The 12,132-nt window shown below is 40.5% G+C and overlaps 1 protein-coding gene across 1 annotated transcript in view; it reads left to right on the top strand.

Annotated features, from left to right (window-relative positions):
* TEK (TEK receptor tyrosine kinase) overlaps positions 1–12,132 on the top strand; it is a 99,331-nt gene that overhangs the window by 80,942 nt on the left and 6,257 nt on the right. The window contains exons 14-19 of the mRNA XM_006908358.1: positions 1,144–1,443; positions 4,767–4,921; positions 6,446–6,656; positions 9,014–9,124; positions 11,165–11,355; positions 11,900–12,009. Coding sequence (XP_006908420.1) covers positions 1,144–1,443; positions 4,767–4,921; positions 6,446–6,656; positions 9,014–9,124; positions 11,165–11,355; positions 11,900–12,009 — 1,078 coding nt within the window. The remainder of the gene's footprint in view (positions 1–1,143; positions 1,444–4,766; positions 4,922–6,445; positions 6,657–9,013; positions 9,125–11,164; positions 11,356–11,899; positions 12,010–12,132) is intronic.

Raw genomic sequence — 12,132 nt, 5'->3', positions numbered from 1 at the left:
GGAAATTTGGAACAAGGAAGAATCTCTGCAGATATAGAACAGAAAAAAATGTACATTGAGACATTCCTTGAAGGTTCTAATTTGCTTATAAGCAGTAACTTTCATATGGAGCGATATGGCCTGGGTCAGCTACTTGCTTACTGGGACCCGTACAAGTCCCTAACATTTTTGAAGTCTCAGTCTTCTCACTGCTAAAATTTGAATAATTAAAAATCTCAGCATTGCTTACCTACCTGCCTGTGCGTTTGTGAAGACAGAGAGAGAGAGAGAGTGCCTGAATACAGAAACATTTTGTAAACAGCCTCGCAAATATAAGGTATAGTTAATATCAAAGGCAAGACCTTGGAATCATTTTTTCTTTGAGTCAGAGTTGTAGGCGTTATAGAATCACTAAGTTCCCTTCTGGCCTGTATCTTTTATCTAAAGGGAGTTTAGAGTGAGAGTGCAGGGATGATTCTGTGACTGTCATCTTCATGTCTGGAAAACCTCAAAGCATCTCTTTCTCATCCTCCTAATGCCCCTCCGTGGAATATTATCTGTTTTTCCTAAATCCCTATAGCACTTTGTCTACTAAATGCTTAACACATTTTCGTACATGTACACTAACTTGCTACTGCTCCATAAATGCACTTAGGGCAAGGATAGACCATATGGCAAAGCGGCTAAGACTATAGATTACAGTGTCAGATTGCCAAGAGTTGAATCCTATTTCTTCTTAATAACTGTTTGACATTGGCCGAATCACTTAACCTCTTTGGGCCTCAATACTTAGGGTAAGATTATTATGAAGAGAAAATTAGTTACTGTATGGAAAGGCCTATATAAATGTCAGTTCTCATAATCTTTCTGTTCTCCCCAGCATCAAGGACAGTGTAATATAGTTTTTTGGCGTAACAATTTCTGAGGCCTTAATTTAGTGCAAGGATGACAAATATGTGACATGTGTGTTGCCATTTTCCCATCTCGTGTCACTCCATCAAGTCTGCCTGAGTCCACTGCCAACTGTTTGGAATTACCATCTGAGAAAATACCTATTAGCCATTCATAGTTCATGAGATAATATTAACTCTCTCTCAAAAGCATAATAATCTAAGAGATGGTAATACATCTTAAGTGAATTATTGTTTGTTTTTTAATTTCAAGTTCTACCACCTCAACCTGAAAACATCAAGATTTCCAACATCACAGACTCCACAGCCATGATCTCTTGGACAATCTTGGATGGCTATTCTATATCTTCAATTATCATCCGTTACAAGATTCAGGGCAAGAATGAAGACCAGCACATCGATGTGAAGATCAAAAATGCCACCATCACCCAGTATCAGCTCAAGGGCCTGGAGCCTCAAACAGTGTACCAGGTGGACATTTTTGCAGAGAACAACATAGGGTCAAGCAACCCAACCTTTTCTCATGAACTGACAACTCTCTCCGAGTCTCAAGGTTGGTAGAGCAGACAGGTATTTACATAGGATTATTTCTGAAGAGTATCAGAAAAGCACCACTGTCTTTAGAAATGTACCCCGTGTTTGTGTCATGTGACATAATTCATTTGTCCTGACACACTTCACCATCTCTAGATTGGTCCTTAAAATGGAAATGCCCCTGGGAAGGAGATCCTGTTGCTCCATTTTCTATTAATAAACCTCAGACTAAGTTAGCCCGTCAGCATTCCCTATGCAGCAATCTCAGCTCTGAGGAATATGAATTTGATTCTGTGGAGAAAGAACAACATGGAATCTGCTTAGTGGGGTCAGGCCTGTGCGGTGCTTCAGCAGACGGCTCCAAGCACCACACTCCGTTCTTTCTCAGAATACGCTTCTCTTTTAGTTTAGGTGACACTATGCTGTTCTGAGTTCTCTTCTACTTTCGGATCCAGGTTATTCTGTCTGCATGTCCACCACTAACCTCCACCCTGGGCAGAGTAAGCTCTTTGAGATAGAGATCCCACAGATCGCCAAGCGTGCAGGGGTGATTCTGTGACTGTCATCTTCATGTCTGGAAAACCTCAAAGCATCTCTTTCTCATCCTCCTAATGCCCCTCCGTGGAATATTATCTGTTTTTCCTAAATCCCTATAGCACTTTGTCTACTAAATGCTTAACACATTTTCGTACATGTACACTAACTTGCTACTGCTCCATAAATGCACTTAGGGCAAGGATAGACCATATGGCAAAGCGGCTAAGACTATAGATTACAGTGTCAGATTGCCAAGAGTTGAATCCTATTTCTTCTTAATAACTGTTTGACATTGGCCGAATCACTTAACCTCTTTGGGCCTCAATACTTAGGGTAAGATTATTATGAAGAGAAAATTAGTTACTGTATGGAAAGGCCTATATAAATGTCAGTTCTCATAATCTTTCTGTTCTCCCCAGCATCAAGGACAGTGTAATATAGTTTTTTGGCGTAACAATTTCTGAGGCCTTAATTTAGTGCAAGGATGACAAATATGTGACATGTGTGTTGCCATTTTCCCATCTCGTGTCACTCCATCAAGTCTGCCTGAGTCCACTGCCAACTGTTTGGAATTACCATCTGAGAAAATACCTATTAGCCATTCATAGTTCATGAGATAATATTAACTCTCTCTCAAAAGCATAATAATCTAAGAGATGGTAATACATCTTAAGTGAATTATTGTTTGTTTTTTAATTTCAAGTTCTACCACCTCAACCTGAAAACATCAAGATTTCCAACATCACAGACTCCACAGCCATGATCTCTTGGACAATCTTGGATGGCTATTCTATATCTTCAATTATCATCCGTTACAAGATTCAGGGCAAGAATGAAGACCAGCACATCGATGTGAAGATCAAAAATGCCACCATCACCCAGTATCAGCTCAAGGGCCTGGAGCCTCAAACAGTGTACCAGGTGGACATTTTTGCAGAGAACAACATAGGGTCAAGCAACCCAACCTTTTCTCATGAACTGACAACTCTCTCCGAGTCTCAAGGTTGGTAGAGCAGACAGGTATTTACATAGGATTATTTCTGAAGAGTATCAGAAAAGCACCACTGTCTTTAGTAATGTACCCCGTGTTTGTGTCATGTGACATAATTCATTTGTCCTGACACACTTCACCATCTCTAGATTGGTCCTTAAAATGGAAATGCCCCTGGGAAGGAGATCCTGTTGCTCCATTTTCTATTAATAAACCTCAGACTAAGTTAGCCCGTCCGCATTCCCTATGCAGCAATCGCAGCTCTGAGGAATATGAATTTGATTCTGTGGAGAAAGAACAACGTGGAATCTGCTTAGTGGGGTCAGGCCTGTGCGGTGCTTCAGCAGACAGCTCCAAGCACCACACTCCATTCTTTCTCAGAATACGCTTCTCTTTTAGTTTAGGTGACACTATGCTGTTCTGAGTTCTCTTCTACTTTTCGGATCCAGGTTATTCTGTCTGCATGTCCACCACTAACCTCCACCCCAGGCAGAGTAAGCTCTTTGAGATAGAGATCCCACAGATCGCCAAGCATGCTCTGACCAGTGTTTGTGATTGATAAAATCTGTCCAATGTAATTAAATGAACAAAAGTGGAGGGGCTGGAAGTGGAGGGAGGCTGCAGAATGTGGACTGCCTTCCCTTTGAAGTCTATCTGAAAGGGCACCTCCTAGCCCTCTGCATTTGTGATGTGTGCAAGGGAATTTAGACAGAAATGGCGATGTCTGCAAATTTATAATTTGGACTAGTTTGTTTTTATAGAAAATTGTATAGCACTAAAAATTTCTTGCCTCTCCTGAGGGTTACTTAGGGTTTAAAATTTTCAACTGAACAAGCTGTTTTCTGTGCCGATTCTTTGGAACATTTTTGAAATGTCCAAGGAATGGTGAGTCTGCCAACTATAAAGTTGCAGTTTTCAGATCATGCCCTTAATGAATGCATCATTTTCATTGTTACTAGTGTTTATCTATATGTAAAATACAAACAGAAAAATTAAAAAACGAGACATAAAACAAAAACTCTCACCCTTTTATTCCAGACATTTCTTTATGCATAACGCATAGAGATAATCAGAAAGAGAGATGATCACAAAAGAATACTTGTGTGAAGATGGGGTCATGCTCTATGAGCTGTTTTTCATAAAGATATATTGAATTTAATTTTATTTGAATTTAAATAAGGAACTGAAGTGGAAGGATTAGACCTAAACCCTAAATTTAATGGTTTTGTTCTTCTGTCTTTCCCTTCCTCCCTACACCCTTCCCTAGTCTCTCCCTCCTTCCCTCCTTCCTTCCTTTCTTCCTTCTTTTCTTCTTTCTTTTCTTCTCCAATTGGTATTCTTAGATTTCTACCATCAGCTCTTTAAAACAAGAAAAAAAAAAAAAATCTTACAGACTGTAAGCTCTTAGCATTACAAAGCTTTTCTAGGTGGGGAAGTTGTGCAGAGAGGTTTAGCCACTTTCCTCAAGTCATACATCTAGTCAGTCATTTTCACTGTTATTCAACAATATGCATCTGCTTGGGCCTCTACTTGGAAGTAAAACTTGAACAAACAACAACTAATGGTTAGCAATTGCCATCTAAAAAACACTTTTGCACTTTTTTTTTAAAAGATCTTAAAACAACCCCATGTGTCAGACTCACTCTATCGAGATTCAGAAAATAAATGAGCAGTCCTAGGTCACTTAACAATTAGGTAGCAGGGCTAGGGCTGCCATTACATTTACATTCCACTGCGACTTCTCCCGTAGGTGGTCTTGGCACCTCTCCCTACCTAAACTAACCCTGCTGCTTCTCCCGTGTTCCCCTGCACAGTACCAGCAGAACTCGGAGGTGGGAAGATGCTGCTTATAGCTATCCTTGGCTCGGCGGGAATGACCTGCCTGACAGTGCTGTTCGCCTTTCTGATCATGTTGCAGTTGAAGAGGGCAAACGTCCAAAGAAGAATGGCCCAAGCCTTCCAAAATGTGGTAGTGTCTCCTCTTCCTACTAGCTAATAAGCGCAAGTGTGCACATATGCAGAACCTTCACTTTAAAGATGTGGACCTGGAAATTTACTTGTAAAGCAAATATTTCCCTTAAGCAAGGTCTCATCTTCTCTTTGGCTTCCCCTATTAAATGGGAGATAATAGCATAACTATGGAATTCCCTGTCTGAAACAGAACAATTTTGAGAGTGAAAAGGTTGCTCTTAATAATTGTGCTGGAAACCAGGCATTATACAGGACTATTGCCCTGCCAAAATGAGATGTATAACCATTCTAGTGATAAGTCACCAGAGAGAGTAATCTTGCAAAATAAAGAATTAAACATTTTTGGTAAGGAAGGACATGAGGGTAACCAGACCTCAGGGTGATGGGTAACGGTGTATTGCATTAGACAAGTTTCCCCCACGTTTTCTTATTTCCAGTTCCTATTTCCTACTTCTAATATATTCCTCAATCCTATCATCCCTTATATACATAAGCGTTATATATACATGTGTGCATCTCCTATTCCTGTGTACCATGTGGTCTGCAGTCATAGTTCATGGTGCTTGGCACAGCCTTTTCCTTTCATCTAGGAATCTGACCAGTCGCAATGGTTACAAAATCATATTTAACCTTTAGGTATCCCACTGGAATAGTTTTGGTATACTGCAGCCCGAACATTTCTCTAGTTTGTGGTTTGGGGCTCTGTAAAATTAGATAGTACCCAACTTTATCAATTCTGTATATAAAACACTGAATACAATTGCATATTCCAAATGAGGTACATCTTCGTGTACATGAGCCCTCGAGATTCCCCCCAGTGGAGGTCAAGATTAGATTTGTTATCTGACTCCATGCAAGAGCTGGCCCAACTCGGGCTGTTGCGGGTGAGGAAGGACCAGAAAGGTGTGGGTAGCCCTGAAGGAGCTTGCCATGATACCATCAGCAGCCACTTAAACTCAGGAGGAATGGAGACACTCTGTTGAACTCTGCTCTAAACAGCAGTCATCCTGGGGCCAGACTCTGCTCCAGAGTGTGCGTGGAGATTCTAAGCCTCAGGATGGGTGGGAGAAAGGGAGTGAGAGCCAAGAATGCACCAAGGTGATACTAGAAAAGCCCTCACTGAGGTACATGCTGTGACTTCCTCGGATAGAATTGTTGAGTTATTTTCCAAATAGAACTGAACACTTGCTCATCCTACAGCAAAGTGGAAACTCAAGGGTGACTAACTCGGGAACATGCCATGTCATGGCATACATGCTGTTAGCCCAGCTTCCCGGCCCTCTGTAGACATCGTTAATCGATCATGGCGTGCTTCCCCACTGAGGCCCAGAATTGTGCCAATACAGCTCATTGGGCAACCAGTTCATCAGAATGAGTTTGTTAGATAAAACCTATTTCCATCTCCATTCTAGAATTAGACATATCTTTTTTTCATCTGGTATGGATACAAACCAGGAGGTATTATGTACCTTAGAATTAGGAAAAATCCTGACATAAAACCATGAAAACATTATTTTTTCAGAGGGAAGAACCAACTGTACAGTTCAACTCAGGAACCCTGGCCCTGAACAGGAAGGCCAAAAACAACCCAGATCCTACAATTTATCCAGTGCTTGACTGGAATGACATAAAATTTCAAGATGTGATTGGGGAGGGTAATTTTGGCCAGGTTCTAAAGGCGCGCATCAAGAAGGACGGATTACGGATGGACGCTGCCATTAAGAGGATGAAAGGTCAGTGCTCAGCCAGATCGAGTCAGCATTTCAGTAGGGTGGGGAGAAAACTTGACTTCCTGTTGAATCTTTCCTCTACGGCCTTGCATTCTCTAAGCAAAACATTGGCATGATGTCAGATACAGCTGCTATGTGCAACTGAAGGTGATGTTTCCTTTGAGGTCAGCCTGTGATAGGGATCAGGATGTAAATATGAAGGCACGAGCTATTTAAACACCACTGTGTTGATTCCTTGGGATGTGAGAATGCAGATTTTCTGTCATACACTGCTAACTTATGGGGAGCAGTATTGTTTCTTTTAATGCAGTGGTCCTCAAAATTCAGTGTGCATCAGAATTACCTGGAAGCCTTGTTTAAAAACAAAACAAAACAAAACAAACTCTTGGGCCCCATTCCACAGTTTGATTCAGTAAGTATGATTCAAGGCCTGAGAATTTGCATTTCTAATTAGTTCCCAAGTGATACTGATGCTGAGAGATTGGAGAGCACACTTTGCAAACCACTGTCTTCATGAATTATCTGCATCAAAATTCCTGGAGACATTGTAAGAAATGCATGCACTTGGGCTTTTCCACCCCCACTTCTACTACATTCAAATTTCTTGTGTGGCACACGAGAATCTGTGTTCTTAACACACTTTCTCAATGATTCTTCTGTACAAGTTTGAAAACCACTGATGGAAGGTCACAAGAACTAAGTCTTTCCTAGCCACGACTGCTTGATGCCTATGCATGTAACAAGATTGGAAAATGAACGTCTTCTGAGAAAGCAGAATGCCTAGCTCCCTGGCTCTACTAACCATCTTCTCTTATGAGTGAAACAGCAGTTTGACTGTGAAGCTGCACCGTTGTCAGGATTGAACAGCAGTGCATGAGAGCTGGGGACGTAATTAACTTTTTGTTGGGCGGGTCCGTAATAAGGACACCAATGTCATGGATGGGGTTTCCCTGCAGTATTGAGCCTCAGATGAGAATTCACCCTAAATCTTAATCATTGCTGCTTTGTGCATTGTTAGAAAACATCATTCAGAAAACAAAACAATATAAACAAAATATTAACTATGCTTAGAGATAGTAATGTTTCAGCGGGTGCATGCACACGCACACACACACACACACAAACACACACTCATGTACACTCACACATACCTTGCTTAGTAGCCAGAAATCCCTTTTTGGTTTTGCTACTTTAGCCACAAGGAGTTTGGGGGAGCAGTAAGGACAGTGAGAGGAGAGAGGGTGTAGAACCTCTTAAATTAGTCTGTATTGGGCTCTGACCTGAGCCTGACTGCTAGGTCACGCCCAGGTGAAGAGGGAAAACACCTTAATGTCACTAGGGCAGAAAATTTCTACAGGGAAAGTGATGCATTCAAACGAGGGCAGTTCCTGAAGTCAGGGGACGACCTTGTTATAAAAACAATTTCATTTTAAAAATGCTCCGAGGGCATCGACCCTCAGGCTCCTATGGTATGAACAAGGTATCTGACTTGGGATTGCCTGTTAGTTAGTCTTACAAGTACCCTTAGCCCATACGAAATATTCTCATCACTTCCAAGCACATTCGGGTATGCACACAGACTCCAGCACTCCAATGTTATCATGCAGAAAATGATAACAGCACACTGTCACCGACTCAAGGCTGACTGGTTTGTGCATCAACCAAAGAGCCTTCCCTGCAGCCTGGTGGGTGCCTGGTGATTCTCCCTCTGATTAAAGTGCTAGTGAAGAGACAGGACGGATAAAAACAAATTCAAGTCAGTCTCCTGACTACCAAGCAAATTTTATAAAAAAGTCATTGAGATTTGAGTTTTTACCATAGGACTGGTTTGTGAAAAAGCAAGCAAGTTAAAATTATTGAATAAAGTCAGGTGTGTGCATTATTGGTGATGTGTCAATGAAATTTGGTCTGATTCCTCAGCATATCTGTCTCTGGACAGCAGACCCAGCTGGAAGAGGAAGAGTCTACAGGTGGCGGCAGCTCCCTCTGCATCGAGTCATTGCCCTGGGTATTCCAGGGCTCGGATGAGAACATTTTAGAGATGTGATTCTCAACCAAGGGTGGGAGGCATCTGGCAACGTATGGGAACATTTTTGTTTGGCTTACTGGTATCTAGTGAGGAGAAGCTAGAGATTCTGCTAAACACCCTACTATGCACAGGACAGCCCCCAACGACACAGAAGTATCAGCCGTGTTGACAGTGACAGTTTTCTTCCTCAGAGTAATCTTTTTGATTTCTCTACAGTTTTTCAGACCTAATGGTGACTGAGGGCACCTGAAGGTCTCAGTGAGCAGGAAGGGACAGTTATTTCTGAAGAGGAATAATGAAGAGAGATCATAACTCTTGACTTTCTTCCCAGAATATGCCTCCAAAGATGACCACAGGGACTTTGCAGGGGAATTGGAGGTCCTTTGTAAACTTGGACACCACCCAAACATCATCAATCTCTTGGGAGCGTGTGAACATCGTGGTAAGATGCTCTTTTCTTGTCATTCCTACCAGAGATTTTTTTTTTTAAAACAAACACATTCTATATTGAAATTAGAAAAGATAATAGTCTTAGAATGTTATCTATTTTTTTAAGTTGCAGTTTCAATCCAAATGTCTACTTCCATTAATAGTGTGCTGAGGTTTGGCATCTTTTTGGAGGTAAGACCTAAGGCTGGATCATTTGCCCTCTGATGTGTTCAGCCATTATTGCCCAAAGGTATCCCTGCCCCCCACAAGCCTCTATGCTCGCTAATCCGGAGATTTTCACAGCTGCCACTACTAGGTAGACTGCGGGAGCCCTTGGCACCAGGAAGAGTGAAGTGCGTCTCTTCTTCTTCTCCTAGCCTCTCATCTTTCCCTCCAAACCCAAACAACCGATAATCTGAATGCCAACAATCTACTGTAACATGAAAACACTGATGATACTTAGGTAAAATAATAATAACAAGCTTATATCTAACAGAACTCTGTTATTTCCAAATTGTACCATTTCCTATACAAATTACATTGGGGCTTTACAATTACCCTATGTCTCACATGCTGTTAATGTTCAACTTCTATTATTAATTCAAATATTTATCGAGTACTTTTATGGGTTTATCTCTGCATGCTACGTGGGTTTGTAGTTCTGAATCTATGATTACACATAACTTCTCCTGGAAAAGTTTTCTCCCACTAAAAAGCTCCACAAAGTAATTATTTACAAACTTGACAACCTCTTGTTGACTTTGCAGCACAAAACCAACAATAGAAGAGACTGTTTCCTTTTCCTCAGTTTATTAAACTAAAAATACTAGTGCTTCATATAATATATCATTCTGTGATCCAATAAGGGTGTAATTCTGAAAGCCAGATCATGTCCTTAGCTTAAATAATGAAGTAATAACATTTATTTTTGAATAGTTTCCTGAAAACGATAACACGGGACAGCAGTAGATGAAAGTTTAAAAAAATGAAAACCAACAACACAAAAAGAGACGTCTTTAAACTTGTGCTCGATCATCACATTAGCATATAATTGGTTGGTTTTTCAAATTTACAATTCAATAAGCGAGTGAGAAAGCACATTCATACCAGAATGGAAGTATATCTTTCCTTTTAGCGCAGCAGGATTCAGTACTATAAGACTTTCTGGGGGCAGAATTTCAACTTATTAGAATATCTTTTAGGTTCAAAATCATTCAACACTTTACATTTTAAAAAGTGGGATACAAAAAAAACTACCTTTGAAAGACAGTAAAACCACTCTGATTTTTGCTGGCTCTAAAGAACAATGTTTTTATCAAAGAAGGTATTCTTTTATTAAGAAGAAAAAGAGAAAAACCATTTGGAATAAAAATAAGCCAAGAGACCATAATTTCTTCTAGGAACTATTGTTTTTTTTCCCCTAAAAGTCGTATTTTTCTGGTTTCTGTAAGCAAAATACAATCTTTGACACTAGACTCTGCTGACCAGTCTGGTGACTTAGTGTGGATTTTAGGGAGAAATAGAAGGCAGGAGAAAGTTATGACTTGTGGGTTTTGCTGCTATGGATATTTAATCAGTTTGGGTTTTTGTTGTTATTCTTGTTTTTATTTATTTGTTATTTCTTAAATAACCTTAAGAAAAACTAGAGATTGACTGGAATAGCATGCCTGGCTCATATTAAGTTCTCAATTAGTATTGAATAAAAAATAAAAGGTGACATGGACTAGATGTCTTAGATCCTCTGGAGGCAAATGCTTTGATTCCCTCCTATTGTTATTAGTGAGTAGGTGAAAGCATTCAAGAAGCCCTCCTTGTTAGTCCACATTTGGTAAGAAAGGGGAGGGGGTTAGAAAGAGGGGAACTTTGAGTTCAAGCATGACACCCTTTAAGTATTGCAGGATGACACTTATCTCCCTCCTTTCCCCAGGATTACTGATGGTACTTTTAGATGAAACGAAGTTTTATATGCAATTCCAAGGACCACAGCACATCTCAGAAACTTCAAAGCTGTTTAGGTCCACTAGTAAGGAGGTTTTTCTCCCTTTCCCCACAGGCTACCTGTACCTTGCCATCGAGTATGCTCCCCATGGAAACCTGCTGGACTTCCTACGCAAAAGCCGAGTGCTGGAGACCGACCCGGCATTTGCCATTGCCAACAGCACCGCTTCCACACTATCTTCCCAACAGCTGCTTCATTTTGCGGCAGATGTGGCCCGGGGGATGGACTACTTGAGCCAAAAACAGGTTTGTTGTAAGGACCTTGCTTTGGACATCTTTCCTTAGAAATTCTCTCTAGAATCAGATTAGGTAACTGTACTTTTTTCAGTCACCTCTCTTATTTAATTCCTTTTATAATCTCCCTAATTTTAATCTCTTTGTTAATAGTCCATCTATTTATATAGATGTTAATGCCCAGCCATGACAATATATATTTATCTAGTGAATTGCATCATATGTGTCTGGCGAGGTGCTTTAACTGACCTTAGCTTCATTTGGCTCGAAATGATGCTGAGTAGTGGTGGACTAAAATGGCAACAGGAAGATTTAACAACCAGTGTTTTTTCCCTGAAATGCTTCTCTCAAGATGTGGTGGGTCATTTGACAGAACCCATTAACAGGATTTTAGAGAGGAACTTTAAGGGAGCTGGATTAGGTGACTTTTTAAAACCCATTTTCACACTATTCTATTTCCCAAAGTTTTTGCCCCTAAGGCATTGTGTTAACAAAATGAAACGAAAAAGCAAATATGATGCTGAAAATACTTGATTTTTTTTTTTTCAAATTTCAGTTTATTCACAGGGATCTGGCTGCCAGGAACATTTTAGTTGGTGAAAACTATGTAGCCAAAATAGCAGATTTTGGATTGTCCCGAGGTCAAGAAGTTTATGTGAAAAAGAGACGATGAAGTTGAAAACAGAGATATTGATAGCATCTTTTCCAGGCTCCTCCCTCTACTGATGTCGCTTCTCTTAGAAGACCATTGTTCTTCCATGATCGCGGCATCTGACCATATATTCCCGG

This window comes from Pteropus alecto, unplaced genomic scaffold (assembly GCF_000325575.1).
Source record: "Pteropus alecto unplaced genomic scaffold, ASM32557v1 scaffold222, whole genome shotgun sequence".
NCBI lineage: Eukaryota > Metazoa > Chordata > Mammalia > Chiroptera > Pteropodidae > Pteropus > Pteropus alecto.
The sequence above is the reverse complement of the archived record's forward strand: the minus strand, read 5'-3'. Positions and strand labels throughout refer to the sequence as shown.